This window comes from Stegodyphus dumicola, chromosome 4, assembly GCF_044657685.1.
Source record: "Stegodyphus dumicola isolate Sdum_Otavi_A_Nest chromosome 4, ASM4465768v1".
Taxonomy (NCBI): domain Eukaryota; kingdom Metazoa; phylum Arthropoda; class Arachnida; order Araneae; family Eresidae; genus Stegodyphus; species Stegodyphus dumicola.
In genome coordinates this window covers 159,038,537-159,059,935 of record NC_140771.1, presented here as the reverse complement: position 1 = coordinate 159,059,935, position 21,399 = coordinate 159,038,537, and the positions used below count along the sequence as shown (strand labels likewise).

Genomic DNA, 21,399 nt, shown 5'->3' with positions numbered 1-21,399 from the left:
ACCGGCCCTCAATAAGGCTTAAGTATATGTGGGAATTTATTTATTCAGAACTCTGATAAGCCTTAAGCATATGCAAGATATAGACATAAGTATAATAAATAACTACACTAGTTTAAGCTTAATTGTCTCAGTGTGCGATAGAAGCAAAATAAAATTTAACGGAACAACTTGTCATTAGTCACCAAGCTCATAATGCATAGCCAAATATGTATAGTGAAGGATAGCTAAATTTGATGATGATAGCCACTAATTTTAAAGGTTTTTGGATATCGCAAAACAAAGGTGAAATTTTCCAATTAACGGATTTTGTAAAGAAATGGTAATAAATGAAGATGATATAAAAGAAGTTTTCCATTGTGATGACAATGCTTCTCAATTATCAATCAATTAATGAATGGCGAAATCTAGTATGGTTCTAGATCCAGAAAATACCGCGACCGATAGTGCAGAAAGTGACAGAGAAGTTACTGAAAACGAGAAAATTTCAATTGACAAGTTAGTCGGAATTCTCAAAACAGCAATTACAGGACTTCAACAATGTAACTAAACAAAAGATTATGTCTGTCTACAGAATTAAAGAGAAAGTATTAGCACAAAAAATGAAGCAACTTAAAACAACTTACATTGTAAGAAATGTTTAATATGGTAAACAAATAAATATGAAGCTTTTTTTTTTTTTTTTTTTTTTTTTTTTTTTTTTTTTTGTGTGTGTGTGTGTGTAAATTTTGATACCCTTTCGATCATACTTCACTATTTCATAAATCATGATTTCATGTTTTTAATTTTATAATTTTTACATGCCATCTTACTAGATTTAAACTGATGATCTAATATCCAGAAAAATCCCAAATCTGGAATCGCCGAAGTCCCAACGAGTCCGGATTTCGGACTTTGTATATTGTTGTTTATATCTGCTGATATCTGTACAAACAGAATGTGATGTGATTAAATCAAAATCGTACAAATGAGAGCCTTAGTTTGGATTTTGTAATCTAATCACACATGGAATACTACTGCTTTTGATGAATTCAAGAGATATTTTCTGTTATCACTGTTAGCAAAAAGAATACCATGCTACCTTAAAAGAAGAATTATTTGTTATAAAATAAATAGTAAGAAAGGTCCAGGACAAAATCGATTGCAGTGACTTTTGCTGTTGAAGGAATTGGTAAAATTTCTTTTCTATTAGATTCAGATGCAATGTCACATATGTTTAAAACCTGTGAGTACTTCAAAGAATTATAACCTTTCTCTATAACTGTTATATGTAACTTCTAAAATGATAAATTAAAATTACTAGAATAAGAACTGTGCCTGGAATATTATAAGAGAGGAAAAGTTACTCTGATGAACTCTTATCTATACCATAACTAAATGCAGTACTCATATCCTCAAAAAACATACACAACATTTCTTACACAGTTGTATCTATTTAAAGATAACAAAGCTGTTGTTGAAAAGAACAATGATTAATTTATGATTGTTGAACTGAATGAAAAAGGTCAATATGTACTTGATTTTATATTTAATAAAGCTGCAGTACTTGTTGCTTAAGAAAACGTTTTATGGCATTGATGAATGGAACATTCAGTAAACACGGTTTTGCATTCAATATTTGAAGATTTTTGCTAAGAATGTATATTAGCAAGAAATATTGTAATCAGGCATTTTGGAAATGTCCTTAATAAAGAAAGGATGCACTAATGGGAGAGTTTTATACTCACATATGCAGTTCGATTTGTCTTCCAATTGGTACAAATTAAAAACACTTTGCATGATACTTGACATTCAGATTTACTGGAATGCATTGTTGAAAAATAAAAGTGATAATGTTAAGATCTTAATGTCTTTCTTCAAGAAAAACTTTAAAATTTATAAAATTGCATGTGATAATATTACAGAATATGTCACAAGTGAGATTGTTCATTGTTATAGAAAAAAAAAAGTCTTAATAATTCTGTGTCACATGAACTTAGTCATCTGATCAAAGAATATATGAAAGTGATAAAATACAATACCTACATACAAATTCTAGATAGCCAAAAGAATAAGTTGATTCTAAATCATAAAAATGATTTATGTTGAGAATTTTAATATGTTTTATTGCTTTCTTTTAGAGCCAGCAACGACAAGAGTCACGTTTTCACAGAATCTGATATTCAATGAAGACAAGAAAGTTTGTGACACTGTTATAGAGTTTACCAATGTTAAAACAAACAAGAGAAAGATACCTGTTAGTAGTAAGCATGTTATAAAAATGAATAATTATCTCTCTGATGATTTCACCAAAAAGAAATGAAAAAAAAAAAAATAATAATCACAGACCAAAAAGACATCAGTTCTTTTTTAAAAAAGATTATTATGTACATGATGTTTTAAATAATAACCTTGAACTAAGTATTTTGTGGTGATTTGAAAAAGCTAATACATAATTATCGTTGATTTGCAGAAGTTAGTACACAATCTTATGATGATTTGATTATTTATCGCTACATACGAAATGGCTTTCTGGAAAAGACACACATGACGGAACTTACATAAGAAAATTTTCCAGATTAATAATAATCTGGGATGCTAATTAAAGACTTCTTTATCACTTATACAACTTAACTCTTTGATGCGTGCTATATTATTTAAAAAAATTTTTTAACAAAAAACTCTAGAAATTGAATATCATGATTCTAGAAACAAGTAATATATGAATTTAAAAAAACTACTCTTGCCCATTGTTCTGTGGGTGGTGGTCGCAATGTGAAACCAGCTCGTGTCTAGGACTTTGAAACTTACTGAAGTCGTAGGGAAAAAAAACTTACCTTTTCCCATGCGCGTTTCCAATAAATGATGAAATTTACGAATTTTAGAAAAATGTATGTAAGAACTGCATTATATGTAAATTTTTTACATTATTTTACACAGTAAATCGTCAGGGAAAAATTAAAAAATAAACATTTATGTAATTTTTCTATAGCAGTAAAAATATACGTACCTACACAACAAGGACATTCGAATAAATGCACAAAAACTCAGTATAGTAAGGATTAAAAAAAACTCTGTATTTTTTTCTAATTTCAAACACATTTTTTTTTGTGACACTGTTCAAAGCATGTTTTGTCTTTTTGGTACGTGCATGGACCCACACTGCATATTTTGCATATTTATCTTGTTCTTTGAGGTTTCTTCCTTGTGCTACAAAATGTACACTTGCCTGGATCTTCTAAATTTCACTGGTATATGTCCAGCGTTATTTAGTTCCTTTCCATCTGGCACATGAAATTTGTGGTTTTTTTTATGTTAATGGGGAAGGGCTTGTTCTTTTTGGTTTAGTATGGATCATTCGTTTCCCACTCATATTTATTTTACTCGTATTTTGTCCCAAAATATTTAGAAAATGTTTTTATTTTAAATAAAACTTTTACGAGATTTCTAATTTTAATTATTATTATTATTTACATTAAATTTAATATTAATTATTATTAATATTTAATATTAATTTAATATTTTAATTATTATTATTTACATTAAATTTAAACCACACCAAATAATTTATAAAATCACAATACTAGCTTGGGAAGCAAGTTTGTTGAGATCAGAAAAAAATCTCTGGAAAAGAAAGACCTTTTCACTGGGAAGGTGCATGTACTGTTTAGTAATAAAATAACTCTGTAGTTTCAAAGCCCCTTATCTATATCCGGATAAAAATAAACATTCCTATTTGAAAACCAAGCAAACGTCATTATGAAGAGCACTGGTTTCAAGGCGTGACCACCGAGCCTCTAGAGCAGGGGTGGCCAAGCTCCTTGCTAGTCCGAGGCATTTTTCTAAATTTGAAATTTTTTGCGAGCCGCAATTAAAAGGTATGCAAAAAAAGGTATTAAAATTTTTTTTACAAAATTATATTTATTGAAAACATATAAATAACAGTACAAAATATGTATATTGAATTTAAATATTAAAAATTAAAAACATTTATTTTATTTCTCTTGATATTTCTTTAAAATTTGAATAATTGGTGACAGCACTTCTCAGCAATTCTTTGAGATGCTGGTTAGTTAATACTGATCGGTGTTTGGATTTTACGAATTTTAAAGTGGAATAAAATGATTCACATAAGTACGTTGTTTCAAATATTGAAATAATTCAAAAAGCCGCCTTTTTAAATTCAGGATACTTTGATTCTGGCACAAATTTCCAAAATTCAGTAATCGGCGTAGATTTATATTTTAATTGTACAGCTTGATCTTCTTGCATCTCTATTAATTCTAATTCTCCAGATGCTTTTTGGGTCATAATTATATTGGAAATGGAAAACTCATCTTGAATTATGTTAATTTCGTATGGATTGAGAAAAAAATCAAGATACAATGGATGGAAATTAAATTTGTTACAATGTTGCACTTAGTCTTTCATATTTGTTGTCTGTAATTTAAAAGGCATTTTGAAATACATACGGAACGATAATAATTTTTTAAAATATAATAACACAAAAATGAAAAGGGAACTGGGGTACATTTATCGAGAGCTACAAGTAATCTTTCAAAGAGCCGCAGGTTCGCCACCCCTGTTCTAGAGGATTGCGAGTATAGTAGAAGTCCAGAATCCGCAACTCTTGGGACCAGAGGTTGTGCAGATTTTAGGATTTTGCGGATTTCAGCACAGAAAAGATAATATTCAGACTAAAAGTGCAAAATAAATATGGCATATTAGACACATTTAATTAAATTATATACATTAATACAATAATTAATTATATGCATTAAATTATTATTATATATATAAACTAATTATATTATATTGTCCATTTACATAAGCTCCTCTATTTTTAAATCAGCATGAATCTCTTTTCCTATTCTCTCAGGAGTACTCCTGAAATAGGTAACCCATCACTTCGCCGCTGCCTGAACCCCTTGTACAAGACAGCATCGAGGTTTGCCAATTTAGCCTCATGTAAAGATTTCCGGTTTTGGATTCCGGTGTTAGAATCACTGCTGCTGTAACATTTCAACAGCTTTTCTTTATTGTTCTGTATATCATACACAGTCCATGTGGCAATTCCATAAGATTCTGCTATAAACCGAGCAGAAGCACCTACCTCCATCTTTAGCAGAATTTCCTGCTTTTTTATTTACCGTCAATGCAACGTGTTTACGTTTTTCAACATTGCAAGCAGTAAAATCACGAGTGCATTTCTTATCTGTCATTGTATTAAAAAGCGCTGAAATTAAAAATATTCTTAATTTATTCACAAAATGTCATCTGCTTTTTTACCTCGATGCAAATTGGAGGGAAAAGAAACTCTTATCATGATGTCAATAATTTGGTATTTCTGTTATGACTCATTATTATTCGGTAATTATGATGTCATTATCCAGTAAGTACTTTTTCTTCGATATTTCATACTCCATGTTGCGGTTTCCAGAACCTATAAACTAAATGTTTATATTTTGAGAGGCAATGTGGATTTCAGGTCAGTGGATTTTTGGTGTTTGACTGTATTGTGACACAAAGCTCTAGTGGCGCAGTGGTCGCACCCTGAAGCCATAATCAATAGGTATTTTTTATATGTGCAGTTTAATTATTGCAATTTTTTATTGTTCACGATAGAAATCATGATGTGCGATGAATACCTTTTGAAATTTAAAGTTGTTTATATTAATAAAAGGAAGTTATTTTTTCTGATTGAAAACAAATTTTAAAAGGCAGCCGATTTGAAATACTAAGACTTAAACACGTATGATTCTGCAGTCATTTTGTGTTATTTAGAGGAAAAAGATTAGTAATAAATTGATTTTCACTCAAAAATTTCGGAAGAAGAGGAGAAAAAAACTCGAAAATTGGTGGTTTCAAGGCGTGACCACTGCGTGTCAAATGGTTAAAGCAGGCTCTTAGGCAGTGGTTCAAAAGATTCTCCAATTTTGTACTTCAACCAAAATTTTGTATGTTTTCAAAATGTATCCAAACCTCTGAAATAATATGATTCTACATATTGATGATTACTGGAAGGATTAAAGCAACATGAATCAGTGAAATAATCATAAATTCTCAAATAGTTTTGAAGGTTTTAACATAGAACTTCTCATTCAGCTGCAGAAGTGTAAATGATTGCACTTTAATTTGTGCTTCTGCAGCTGAAAACAAAAGTTCTACATTTAAATCTTTGAAACTAGTCCTACAAATTTAAGATTATGATGTTGATTTTTGTTGCTTTAACTGCTCTAGTAATCATTATTTGGTATGTTATTTTTTTTTCAAATATTGATAATCTTTTAATTTCAGATTCTAATGAGTTAGAAGTTCAAACCGTGATTCAATTGCTAGGAACTAATTTGAAATATCTAAATGCTTAAATTTATAGCAACTGACTTTTGAATACATTTAAAATGAACGACTGAGCCCAGTAAGACATCTCTTATTACCAAAATTAGCACTACCAGAGTTTGAATACAGTGAGTTTTTTTTTTTTCAGACATTATTCTGAATTAGCAGAAATATCAGCTCTAAGAGATGTCACTCACTATCTTATATTACAATAAAAAGAAATTTTCAGTTGTAATGAAATACCTGTCCATATTTTTACATGATAATCAGTCAGCTATAATAGTTGTATTAAATGAAAATCATTGTAGAAAATCCTTAGAAATTAAACTGAAATATCTTAGTGCAATGATAAAATTTTATAATATCAATTTAAAATATACATCTACTGAAAGTCAGCTGGTAGAGTTGTTTAAAAATATTTATTTAAATTTAAATTATGACATTTAAGGTACAATAGTTGGAATATTTAAAACTGTAACTAGCAAAAAAACTGTAACTATGTTTTTAGCTTTTGATGAATTGTTACTATTCTTCTTTTTGTGATGTTCTATTTATATGCCATTCATGTTAGTTATGTTTAAAATTCTTTTCCAACATGTAATAAATATGCATATCATCAGGATCTGAAACCTTTAATATAATTTCACTAAATCCATGCAGTTTGGTATTTCATTTTCTTTAAAGTGATGATGCAAAATAACTTAAAATTAAGTTATTAGATTATCAAGACTGGAAATTAAAATTTTGATTTGAACTACTTTTTTAACCTCTTTGTCGTCCATAACGTGTCTAGCATGTTCAAGTGAAACTTTCACAGGGCGGCCATAATGTGCTTCAAGCGTTCTTCTACATTTTAAAACTTTTAAATGTTTACTTGTTTGAGTTTTTATTTTTGTTTGTTCTAATACCTCCTGGAGGGCAGCACTAATTAGGCATTCTATTTCTAATTGAATTTGCCCTGGTTTTGGGTTTTATGAATATTCGTGCCATTTTACATAAGATAGACAGTGAGAGATGGCTTCAACGTCTACTCAGCAGATAAAGAGAAAAAATGAGGTTGTGAATTGGAAAGACAAGAAGGATATACGTTTGATGAGTACAGTCCATAATAACTCGATCATTGATGTTGGAACACAGAAAAGAACTGTAAAAAACCCAATAATTGTAAAAGATTAAAACAACAAAATGGGAGGAGTGGACTGCCTCAATCAGATGTTATCAAATTATCCTGCTGTTAGAAATAAGCAGAGATATTATTATTTTTCCATTATGCTTTATTTCCTTATAATTTTACTTAATATTAATTGACATTCATCCACTACGAAAGTCACGTATGCAAAGTTATGATGTACAGAGAAAAAAAACATTACACACTATGAAAAACAGACGAACGCTGGGGGGTATTTTTGCGGACAGGAGAGGACGGGGACTAAAGGGGGCGAAATATGATATCAAGTAAAATAATTAAACATATCATATGATTAAAAATTTTGCCCTATGATTCTAAACAACAGAAGCTATATAAAGTCATATTAGATATTTTTATATTCACTTATGTAAAAATTAATAAGAAAAATCAAAATAATAATCTAGTTTAAAATTGCCTTGAAACAAACTGGAAGTTATTTTGATATACTAGCTTATTTAATACTATATTGTTATGAATAACAAATAACTATTTTTTAAATTGTAATAAAGAAACTGTAAATTTTTATGTTTCAAAAAAAAATATTAATTCTCAGATAAATAATATTTCAATATGCAATAGCTCCAGCATATACTATATACATCAATAAATTGGAATTTTAGCATTCTATAAATTAATGGGTTAGAAATAAAAGAAATTACATTTTAATAATTGGTGTTTTTAATCATTTTAATATAAATTTTGTCTCATTTATTCCACAAATTCATAAACTGTATTTGAAAAAAAAAAAAAAAAAAAAAAAAAAGAGATATTCAAAAATTACAAATGAAATGAGCCCACAGCTAAACAGTATGAAAAAAAATTCTGAATTTGAAAAGATTTCAAATTTAGAATCATATAATTTATTTTATAAACCAATAATTTATAATAAAAGATTTTTCAATTCATATGCAATTCAGAAAAAGCATCACATAAAATTAACAACTAATGAAATATTACAAAACTATGATATTTGATATTGTATACCAAATATAAATAGGAATAAGTTATTTTCATTATTATTTCAATAACAAAATTATATTATATTTGTATAAATAGATAGATTTCCATACTAATCTACTATAAGATTAATTTTGAAGTTTATAATGTTCTTCAGACAAAAGTCTCAATTTCTCAGCAGCCTATTAAAAGAAAATTACAATGTTATTAAAGGAAAGTAGCATACTAATATGCTTATATGAAATTAAACAATGACTATAATATATTTAATTTTGGCCTTATGTAAAAACATATAAATTATGGTATAGTATACATCCTCTCTCCAAATAAAAAATGGTAGCTTTTAACTGATTATGAGCTTAATGTTTTTTATTATTTATTTCCTTCATTTAAAAATTTTTGTTTTCTAATCTAATAATTATTTTCATATACTAAAAGGCACGAAATCTACAGTAGTTACCTATGTATTTTTATTCTTTGTGTTATTTGCATATGATTAGAAACTTTATTTCTGGAAGTAACATACAAGGTATTGCGATAAGGTCACATAAAAGAAGAGACTGAAGATTTATATGGACAAGGATGTCTCGTGAGCATAAGCTGAAAATTATTATTTTTTTCAATAGTTGTTAAAATAGTCTTTATTAAAATAATTAAATAGTTGGCAATATTAAAAACGCAAGCTCGAGAGCCACGAATTGCTCTTGCACGTAAAATGTATAGAATTTGATTTTAAGGAAAAGATTTAGATTTTTCTCTTCTGTATTGTATGTAGCCTTTTTTTTTTTTTTTTTTTTTTTTTTTTTTTTTTGCGTTCAGTAAAATTTTTATGTGATGTTCCATCATTAGCGTTTTCATTGGAGTTCAACATCACACCGTTGAAGCATTAACACTACACCACAGCAGTAAATATTAAAAGTTGGTGGCAGCTTTTAGGGATTGTTCCTGAGAGTAAATTTAAGAATGGACTTTTTCACCTGTGAACTTGAGTTTTATGTTAACAGTCAAGACTTTCTTCTCTTCAAGAATGATCTAATTTTGCGTGCAAGGACAGTTCGTGTGGTGAAGCCTCTTCAGTGACATATGACAGTGTGTCAGAAGGGAACGCCGGAGGAAGCGTGATCTAGTGCCGCAAAATTGTGAAATTTCCCGGAAGAATATCCAAGCCTGAATAGTCAATCGAAGGCGTCTTCAAAATTGGCGAGTACCATTTTTGTGATTTTGGAGAAGTTATGCCAGTTATTCGAGACTAGGTTATTTTGGATATAGTTCTGTTTTTGGGGATCAAAAGTTTTCTGGTGGTTATTGAAAGTTAAGCTTGTGATTACTGTTGCTAATTGAAATTAAATTGTTTGTTCTATTGTTTTAGTAACTGTTTAAATTGTATGAAGTATTGTAACGGTATGCTTTAGAAAAATTTAGTTTTAAATCAGCCCAGAGTTAGAGGTTAATATTTATATAGTTGATATAGAGCAGGAAAAGGTTGTCTCTTAATTAGCATTTTTTTATATACGCTTTGTATGTAGGCGTAGGTATTATCATTAAGTGTTGTAAGGCAATTTGTGTTCAGAATTGTTAGGGAATTATTCAGTTTTGGAGAGATAGACCTGTTGTTGTTTTTGTGTTATTGTATTTCGGGGTAGGTTATTTTTCTTTAATTTTTCACAATGGGTGAGTTTATGAGGAAATTTACTAAAGCTCTGCTATTGGAGTTAGCGGAAGAGTTTGAAACAAATGTGTCTCAGGTAAATAGAGTAAGAAAAATGAGGCAGGCTATTCTAAATGCCGAAGACTGTGAAGAAGAAGCTGCAAAAGAATACGCGGCAAGAATTTGGGCTGCGGCTGAGCAGAGAAAAGCAGAAGAAATAGCCGAACAAGAAGCAGAGCGGGAACGTGAACAAGAGAGAGCGGAACGGGAGTGAGTTTTTAAATTGGAAAGGTTAAAACTGATGAATGTGACTCAGACTAATAGTCTAGCTTCCACGGTTTCGAAAGTTGAACAATCTAGAGAAAAAAAGGTTAATTTGAAAGATCTAGTACCGCGTTTTGAACCGAGTAATATAGATATTTCATTATTCTTTATGCTATTTGAGAAACAAGCTCAAAAAGAAAACATTAATGAGATTGATTGGGTCTCGCAATTAATTCCTTTATTACCTCACGATGTAGCCCAGTTAATAGTGAAAGAACCAGCGGATAAAGGGGATGATTATCAGCATGTTAAGAAATTACTCATGCAGAGATTCAAGCTTAGTTCTTGGGTACTAAAAACAAAATTTGAAGAACATTCTAGAAAAAAAGGAATGTTATGGGTGGATTTAGTGTATGAATTGAGAGTATTTAGAGAATTAATTGGATTCAGTAGAAGTTCAAGATTTTGAAAGTCTTAAGGAACTTATGCTCACTGAGTAAATTAAGCGGCGAGTCCCTCTAGAAATAAGAGAGCACTACTTAGACAATTGGGAAGAATTTAAAACAGCTTCCATTTGAGCAGAGAAATGCGACAAGTATGAGGCTTTGCGAAGAGATACGAGGAAGTTAGAACAAAGAGCGGGGTTAAAGAAACCATTTGAGAAAGATAGAGAGCGGTATGTAAATTCTAACTGTAGTTATAATCAGAAAAGTAGTGGTCATCAAAGAATTAAATCAAAGGAGCATAGAAAAGTGGAGGCTCCTAAAAAAAAGCAAGTTTTCAATGAAGCAGGTTTCGAGAAACAGCGGAAAATAAGGTGTTACCAATGTGGAAAGGACGGACATATCCGACCTAACTGTCCATCGCTGGAAAAGAATAAGGCTAATCTGCTGAATAATCTAGGAACGGAGAGTTTAGGAAAATGTTTTGAGCCATACTTCAAGAAAGCGGTATTTAATGGGATAGAGAGAGAATATCTGAGAGATACTGGAGCTGGTATAGATCTGTGTAATAGTACTTGGATTAATACTACTGGCTTATTAGGGAAACTGTATGGGTGAAACAGCCTTTGGACACAGAATGTAAATGTTTACCTTTGGCGAAAGTCACCCCATTGAAGGTGATTTTGGTGTGGTCACCACAAAGGCAGCGGTTACTCCGGTAGAGTTAGATAAAGAGTACTATTTGTTAGGAAATAAAACTGCACAGTTGATTGAGGAAATTAGGGAACGACCGTTTCTCTTGACTGCTGTGGAGACTCGTATTCAGGCGCATGCGCGCAGGAGTCTAGAGAGAGCGAGTGCAAAAGACTTAGATTCCAGATCGGAAGAAAAGAAAGAGATAGAAAGTGAAAGGGCCGTCAATAATGAGCATTCGGAAGAAAGGAAGTTAACCAGTAATACAGAGGAGGCAATTAAAATTGCAGACATCAGTTTAGAAGAAAGGTCTATCCTTGCGGATGTTTCGCCAGCAGAATTCTTGAAAGCACAAAAAACTTGCGCTAGTTTAGCGACCCTGTGGAAGAAAGGGGAAAGTGAAAATGAGAAAGAGTTTATAATAGTCAAGGAAAGACTATTCAGAGTGGCAGGTTCTAAAAAAGGGGGAGATAAGCATCAGCTGTGTGTGCCTCTTGTTTTTAGGAAAGGGATCTTGAAGTTATGCCACGAAGAAATCTCTGGTCATTTAGGGGTAACAAAAACCAAGGATAGAGTTTTGACACACTATTTCTGGCCTAATTGCTACCAGGAAATTGAAGAATTTGTGAGGACGTGCGATATTTGTCAGCGTGTAGGTCACAATAAGGATAAAAAGAAAGCCTCTATGAAGATTGTGCCTGTTATATCAGAAGTGTTTAGCAGATTAAATATTGATGCAGTAGGACCTCTGATCCCTAGTTCTTGGAAAATAAATACTTAATTACGTCTATTTGTGTTGCTTCCGAATATCCAGATGCCATTCCTGTACAGAATTTAAACTCTAAATGTGTGATTCAAGCCTTGATACAAATCTTTTCTAGATCAGGTTACCCTAAGGAAATTCAGTGTGATTTGGGTAGATCGTTGTTTACTAGTGAACTTACATCTGAGTTTTTTAGTAAGTTCGGAATTAAGGTGTATCATTCTTCTGTGTGTCACCCTCAAAGCAATTCTGTTGAAAGGTTGCATTCCACCTTGAAAAGGGTATTGAAGGCTTTGTGCTTGGAAAGCGGGAAGGGTATTGAAGGCTTTGTGCTTGGAAAGCTGGGAAGAATGTTTGCCATGTGCTTTGTTCGCCCTCAGAACTGTTAGCCATGAGAGCACAGGTTTTAGTCCCTGCGAGTTAGTACATGGAAAAAAATTGAGAATGCCTCAAACGATTGTGTATGAAAACTGGCTAGAGGAAGAAAGTTCAGACCCCACTGTGGTCGAGTATGTTCTAGACTTAATAGACAGATTAAAGAAGTGTCAGGAGCTGGCTGTAGAGAGGATGAAAGAGTGTCAGATTAAAAGGAAACTCTGGTATGATCGCAACGCTGTTACGAGAAGGTTTAAGGTCGGAGATCTCATGCTTGTTTTAGCCACGTCTAAACCACACAAAATGGCTGTGAACTGGATAGAGCCAGGTAAAGTAACTAATGTGATTTCCGAAACCATTTATACGGTAGAGATTCCGGGTAAGCGTAGCAGTGACACCATTTATCACGTAAATTTGATGAAACCTTATTATCAGCGGCCCGAGTTTGTGAATCTTGTGATGGAGGAGGTCATGGAAGATATTGAGGGAGAAGTGGATATTCCTTATCCCTTGGCTGATCCAACTCAGGTAGATTTTTCGAAAATAGTTGGAAATAGTAAGCTAGAAGAAAGAGCTTCAGAAGAAATAGGAAAATTCCAAGAAGTTATAAGGAAGTATGGAGCGGTGTTTTCGTCTGACCCCGGCTGTACGTTTTTGGTCGAAATGGATATTAAATTGTTGGATGAGACTCCGGTTAGAGTCAGGCCTTACCGAATGTCGGCGAGACACATCAACATCCTAAAAGAGGAAATTAGGCGGTTGCTTGAGTTAGGAGTCATAGAAGTCGGGCAATCTGATTATGATTCGCCTATGATCTTAGTAGAGGTCCCAGGTAAAGATCCTCGTCCTTGTATAGACTACAGAAAATTAAATTCAAAAACTACGACCGAATTTTTCCCTCTTCCCAATATTGAAGAAGTGGTAGAAAAAGTCAGCACAGCTCCATTTATCACAATCATGGATCTAACCAAAGAATACTTCCAGATACCACTCACGGAGCGTGAACGGAGGTATGCCGCATTTGTGACGCCTTTTGGATCTTTCATCCCGAAGAAAATGATGTTTGGGCTTTTAAATGCGCCTTTCTATTTTTGTAAATTGATCGCTCAAGTTTTAGGAGGGCTGGACAATTTTGTTCTACCGTATATTGACGACATCGCAGTCTTTTCGCCGACTTGGGACAGGCATATGAAGGATTTGGATGTGGTTTTAGGTAGCCTTCATGAGGCTAAATTGACTGTTAAGCCCTCAAAATGCAAATTCGCACAAGACCACGTCAAATTTCTGGGTCATGAAGTAGGGTCTGGGAAACGGTCGTCTAGTGAGGCCAAGATTCAAGCAATCAGAGATTTTCCGATCCCCACTACTAAAACACAGATACGTAGCTACCTTGGTACTGTGGGCTACTATGCAAGATACATAAAAGACTACGCCCGTATTGCGGCACCTTTGACAGATGCTTTGAAGGAGAAAAACAAAAAAGAAAAAGTGATTTGGACAAAAGAGTGCGACGAGGCTTTCAATCCGGTTTTATTTGCACCAGATTATTCTAAAGAATTTATTGTGCAGATAGATGCCAGCTTATATGGTGCGGGTATTGTGTTGTCTCAAATTCAGGATGGGGAGGACCTTATACTGTATCTTAGCAAAAAGTTTACTAAAGCGGAGCGAAATTATAGCACCATTGAAAGAGAACTAACAGCCATTATTTATGGACTGAAGAAACTAAGTCATTACTTAGACAGACAAAAATTCAAGATCCAGACGGATCATAATCCGTTGACTTTTTTAAACAAAATGATGGGATCAAATCTCGTTTGACTCGCTGGGCATTGTGTCTCCAACAGTACAACTTTGAAATTGTTCATAGGCCAGGCAAATTACACGGTAATGCGGATGGCTTGAGTCGTGCTATAGTCTAGTGACTGAATATCACAAAGTAAGGTAAAAAGTAATGAAAATGGGTGAAAATGATTTTTGTAGAGTTTTGGAATTATTTTTGTGTAGATTCAAAATTGTTTGCATTGTGTGTTTCATTTTCAAAAAAATTGTTAGAATTAAATGTTTTATCTTAAGTATTAACAGTGAGTAAAATTTGAGGAATATGTTTTGTATAAGGCAGACATTAGGAGTAGTTTAAATTATTTTTGTTGTATTTATGCAGTTATGTTATCTAGAAATAAGTGCAGGGTAATGTAACTGGCTTCTCTATTATCACTTAAATGGTTACCACTTGTGTTTTGAAAGCAGTGAATTGTATTTAGAATTTTTCCTTCCATAGTCAAGAAAAATTTCTTTATGAGGGAAGGAGTTGTGATAAGGTCACATAAAAGAAGAGACTGAAGATTTATATGGACAAGGATGTCTCGTGAGCATAAGCTAAAAATTATTATTTTTTAACTTACAAATATGTTTTCAATCGTTGTTAAAATAGTCTTTATTAAAATAATTAAATCATTGGCAATGTTAAAAACGCAAGCTCGAGAGCCACGAATTGCTCTTGCACATAAAATGTATAGAATTTGATTTTAAGGAAAAGATTTAGGTTTTTCTCTTCTGTATTGTATGTAGCCATTTTTTTGGGCGTTCAATAAAATTTTCATGTGATGTTCAGACATTAGCGTTTTCATTGGAGTTCAACATCACACCGTTGAAGCATTAACACTACACCACAGTATAGACAGAAAAATACATTGTAGAGAAAAAAGGAATAGTTATCTAAGTCAAAAGGAATCGGACAGAAATTTTAAAAATTAGCTTGTTGTTCTGACTGAACATGAATGGGTGGATGATCAGGACCTATGAGTATTGAAGTAAAAGACATGAAATGAGAGAAGTAAAAGACAAGGAACACTCACTAATTTTTTACAGGGAAGGGAAAATCTTAACCACAGTGTAAATGTTTCAAGAACAATTTTGTTTCAGAAATGGCTTTCCATTTAAGCTTTAAATATTCTTTAAGGTTCTTTAATTGCTCTATTTTGATTGCAATGCTGTAATTTCTTGAAATCAAGTCAAATGAGAACTAAATCCTGTTTTCATCACCTAATACATCTCAATTGCATAACTATTAGATGCATACACATTCACAGCTATATAAGCTTACTCTGTGCAAAGAATGTTGTAATACCTATTGAAAAACATGAACAACAATCAAAGTGAACAGTGAGACTGAGTTAGAAAACTCAATTATTTAAACATAAACTGTCTCATCAATATGAAGAATTTTTAAACATGAGATACTTTCACAATAAATGCTTGTTGATTCAAATAACATCCAAAAATATTAACTGAGGGAAGAACTCCAGTGGAGTGTGGATTCAGAGGAGAGTTCAAAATGGAAGTTGTAAGACAATAGAAAAAACTACAAAAGGAAATTTTTGCCATAACAGCATTATTAATAGAAATTAAGAACACTGGAGTACACAGAAGATTTTATCATAGCTCAGAGTGAAAAGGAAGTATTAGAGAAGAAGCAGAACTGGAAGATGTTTAGCCAAATTTTACAAGACAGAAAGGAATTCAATTTTTCTAAATGACAATTTTCTAAATGGAGATTTTTCTAAATGACTACATTATTGAGTCAGATCCTATTACGAAGATGTAACTGAAGTTTAAAACAGTGGCTCAAAATTTACAGCAATAATATACACTGAATTTGGATTTTACAATATATTTACTTACTTTTTTATTATTTGTGATTTAATAAGTCTATTCCAGCTAGTTTATACAGCACACATACAAAATAGAAATAGAGTGACAATTAAATAATAAAAACTTTTTTTAAAATCATTTTAAAGCAGATAAGTCTTGCATTGTATATTGAAAAATTGTATTACATGGCAGAACAGATAATTTTTAACACTGAAAATAAAATGACTATTGTTAATGTTACACTTTGCATCATCCGGTCGAAAAAATTGATTCAAATGATACTGGATGATAACACACCTCTACACTGGTCAGTGATATACAATAATGTCTAGTCTGAAAAGAAGAGTGTAAAGTGAACTATTCACCTTATTCTCTGGATATGTTTTCTTTTAGCTAAATTAAAATTGCCTCTAGATGGAAAGCTTTAAAATAAATAAATAAGATAAAATAAGTGAAACTATCTAAAGAATTTTGGCAGTGTTATTTATTCCTGAAGACATGCCAAAAACAGACATTTGAAAATCTTCCCTTACATTATGCAATCATTGCATGCACTCTGTTAAAATTGCTACACAAGGAAGGAAAGCAAATAGCACAATCTTATTTACTGTATATATACTGCATGTAATGGAAGGAAGAAACATGATTGAATTTGCAGGTGGTTTGTGGTACACAGCATGCTAAATATGGTATACAGAACTGCTACCTCTGGCAGCAACAATGGCTGTAATCCAGCTGGGCATCTAAGGCGAACTCAGCTCAGATCACAGATGTGGTTACTTCATTCTATGTGGCTTCAACTCAATTCTAGACCTCATTAACTTCTTTGCTCCCAACACTGACAGAACAAATTTCCCCATGTGTCTGTGACCTAGGAGCACTTGTCATTGAGTGCCAAAGTGTATTTTGTAATCAGGCCTAACTTTAGAAAAAATTCCTATGAAATCTAAGTACAGTACAAAGTCTTTAATCCGGACTCGTCGGGACTTCAGCGATTCCAGATTAGGGGTTTTTCCGGATTATAGATTATCAATTTAAATCTGGTACGATAGCATGCAGAAATTATAAAATTAAAAATAGGAAACTGTAATTTATGAAATAAAGAGCAATTATGATCTAAAGGGTATCAAAATTTTAAAAAAAAATTAATATTTATTTGTTTACTTTATTAAACACTTTTTTCAATGTAAGTTGTTTAAGTTGCTTCATTTTTTGTGCTCATACTTTCTCTTTAATTCTCTCCTCTATGGATCTTGGATCTTATCTTTACAGCTGGCATTAACTACAAAGAGTTCTAACCAGTATTCTGAAAATTATAACTATTTAAACATTTGCTTGGTTTTAAATGAAATCAAAGATGTACTTCTAGTACATCGTCGCATGAGGCGAAAGTTCAAAATGCGAGTTCATGAGTATGTAAAATAAGAACGAAAGATGTTCTTCGTCTTGTCCTATGCTGGCGTGGAGGCAGTTAGAGGAGAAGTCATGTGATCTTGAGAAGGCCCCTGGTTGATCGAAATCAGTAAAGTTCATTAAAATTTCTTAATTTAATGATTAAAAACACTTAATATGTAATAAATTTATGTATATTCCTTTAAAACATCTCTTTTCTATAAATAGTATCTCTTCTCTGGACGATGTGCATAAAGTTTGTAGCTTTGAGGTCCAGATTATAGATCATTCCAGATTAAAGACTTTGTATTGTATATGGATTTTTTCATATTTTATTTAAATGTTACTTCTCATAACATAAACAGAAAGATCCTAATACTCAAAATTAAAATAAAAATTCAGAATAATTTAAAGTGCAATATTAGTAATAATGATTATATTCCCAAATTGAAAGTGCTGGCCAGGGCAACTTGAACATCCACAGTACTGAAGAGAGTCAAAACAGCAGAGACAACATGCTTTTGTTCATTATTTTATTGAAAGATGGCAACATGCAGGCCTTAAAGATAGGGCACAGGCCTTAGCACAACAGAAATGGAATGGCAGTTGTCCACATTACCTACCATATGAACAAGAACTGACCAAAATGTGTAATCTAATTGGTTTGTCAGAGAAGCACATCAGATGTTGGGCCCATGTGATGATGATAAATTCAAGCTGATAACATTCATCCTCATCGATGCCTTCATACATGATATGTCTATGATGATACTGTACACAGAACCAGTTCCAATTCTGTGTCCAGTATCATTGTTCACCACTGTAAACACTCTCTGCTGCAGCATCAAAGGAAGCTGCAACAATGGTGGCCACAATGGTGACAATTTCTACAGTGCCACAATCCATGGCACTGTAGAAATTGTCGCAATGTCCATGGCACTTGTCATTCTGCACATGAGAAGTTCCCGACTCGGTGTTTGTGATGTGGCTTTATGATATTGTGAGGCCGAGAGTGCAGCAAGTCTGTCCTCTCAGACGTTAGTGGCTCTGGGACACTGAGATCCTGCATGACATTCAATATAGCCCTCCTGGTCTCATCAGTTCCATATTCAGCTGACGCTCATGGGATCCTGACAAACATGAGCAGCAATGTCACAGAATGATAAATCATAGTCCTGAATAGCCCCGATCCTGCTGCAGTCAATTCTGACATAAGCTGGTAGGAGTTTTTCCTTCTTACATGAGGCATAACATGGCCTTTACACAAATAATCAATGTTTGAAAGCAATTTCCAAACAAGAAACCCTCAGTGCAGTGTTCCAATTTACACACAAATTAGACATCAATAATCATACCTGCTTTCTGCATATGCGGAAGAATGCTAATCATTTGCATATTCCAGCATGTAGTACCTCTCATGCAAATTTGGCATTTGCTGCATGCTGCCTTCATGTAGCAATTTTAATGTATTTCAAGTAATGTATTTATATCAATGTAAAGTCTATAGCTTTTACTTTTTTAAAAATATTCATTTGCCACACTACCTACAATGAATAGTAATTTAATGTTAGAATTTTATATGAATAGTAAAAAATTAAAGCAATTTGTACAATTCTAATGACATCAAAGTATACTATGTATAATTTTTAGCAATTATGAAAATATGAGCTTTAAATATCATAAGAAAATAAATCTTCAACTGATGGGAAAATGTTAATATTATCATATAAAAATAATGTTTTCTGGAAAGTTTATAAAAATGATAAACACTTTTATATTTTGAATATAATGAATTGCAATATGTTTCTATTTCCACCAAACAATATTCTTCCATTTTGAAAACAGAAATGTTTTAAGTTGATTATCTCCTTTCCATTACTGACTCAATAAGTATTGATTTAAACAGACAGCAAATGAAAATATATAGTTTCAGTACTTCTCTTTTAATATTAAAATAACTCATAATACATAAAATTAAAAAAATAATAAAAAAATTGGACCCTCTGTTTCAACCTTTTTTAACAAGACATGGATTTTAAAAATAACTTTATATTTTAATTAGAAATGAAACACAAACATTTTTAGATGCATCATTACTACATTTTAAATCATTTCTAAATAATAAATATTTTCCCTCAAGTTTTATAATATCCTATTTTTATGGTAGAGGAACTCAAACATTTATAAAACTACAAACAGAAATTTGAAACAAACCTGTTCAGCAGTAAGGTCTCTCTGAGGTTGAGCTAACATTTCATATCCAACCATAAACTTTTTAATTGTAGCTGAACGTAGTAGTGGTGGATAATATGACGCATGAAGCTGCCAATATGCTAAGTCACTTTTACCCATATCTCCTGTAGGAGCACCTACATGACAGCATTTCCGGATTAATAAGTAACAGTACTTTTTTAATGCAAATAATTTCAAAAGGTAAAAAATTAAGTTTCAATTAATTTTACTTGTAACAGTGGAAACTGCTCCATAAATAATAAATGACTTTTGTTTGTTTAGTTGATTACCACAGAGCTTACATGTCAAGTGATGACAAGTGACATCAAGCTTAAGTCAGTGATGACAAACCTATGACACATGAATCCATTTTGGATGACACGTATCACATATTTTCAGACCTTTTGATGCAGACAATTGCATAATACAAAAACACTTGTCTCTTGCAACAGCCCTGCCATTGTCAACATGTGGTGTGCTTACTTCAGGTGTATTTGAGTGCATTTGCAGCAGATGGATGATTCTATATGTGACACGGCACCAGAGTTAAGCTAGGGTTTTCCAAAATTTTGACATGCCAAGCTAAAAAGGTTTGTCATTGCTAGTCTAAGTGGAAGGATGTTTTTGGGAAAAGATGTACTTGCGGAAACTAATTCATATTCATGTTACTCATTTGGAAAGTAAGAAACTCAATTGCTGAAATTTAAAGAAAAGCTGAACTCCCACTGTTTAGTGTCCTTTTCAGTCATAAGTAAGAATAGATTAGTTTTAATGTAGGCATTTCCTACTTTATATGTTAGGTTAATTTCACAGAATATATTATTTTTGCATTACTTCTTTCCTGTAACCTCTGTTTCTTCTCATTAGACTCATTAGAATGCAAATCAGATGAAGCATAAACAGTAAGTGAATGTATAATTTACAGAGAGAGAAAGCTTTGGTAATGCATCAGGAATAGAATATATTTTCTGAGCTGCCCATCCGTTTGTTACCTAGGCTCTGACGAATGTCTTGTACTTGCTAGTACTTTAGAACTAAATAATGGCTTTTCTGATATCTCACAAGTAGCAGTGGATAAATTTAGTTATATTTTACTTGCATCTAGGTGATGCAGCATTAATAAAAGTTTAGTTAATTTTTACACCTTATCTGTGTTCTTAGATTTCTAGACTTCCAGTTAAGTGCAAAGACAAGATGTCTTCAGCCACAGAGGATGGTTAAACAAATTGTGTTTAATAGAAATTAGGTTTAGTCTAACATAATAATTTTCCCTTTGTAATGCTTGCCCAGAAAGTGAAGAACAATTGTGCACCATGCTCCTGCATGACCACTTGTCGGCATTTCACCATCTGCCTCCGCTAGTCAGTCTGAGCAAAATCTCATTGCTGAGCTATCACATTTGCATTGCTAGTTCAAAATGACCCTTCAAGTACGAAATCTGAAATGCATAAAATGTTCAGTCTACTGAAATTTT

At 32.2% G+C, this 21,399-nt stretch overlaps 1 protein-coding gene across 3 annotated transcripts in view; it reads right to left on the bottom strand.

Annotated features, from left to right (window-relative positions):
• Positions 1 to 3,883: 3,883 nt before the first annotated feature.
• LOC118203991 (galactose-1-phosphate uridylyltransferase-like) overlaps positions 3,884 to 21,399 on the bottom strand; it is an 85,715-nt gene continuing 68,199 nt past the window's right edge. The window contains exons 7-8 of one of the 3 annotated variants that reach the window (XM_085815669.1): positions 19,908 to 20,062; positions 3,884 to 4,673 (exon numbers count right to left, since the gene is read on the bottom strand). In XM_085815669.1, the coding sequence (XP_085671795.1) occupies positions 4,404 to 4,673; positions 19,908 to 20,062 (425 nt within the window). In that variant the 3' untranslated portion in view covers positions 3,884 to 4,403. Of the gene's footprint in view, positions 4,674 to 8,305; positions 8,644 to 19,907; positions 20,063 to 21,399 lie in introns of those variants that run through there. The other 2 variants (XM_085815667.1, XM_085815668.1) reach the window with 2 other exon arrangements.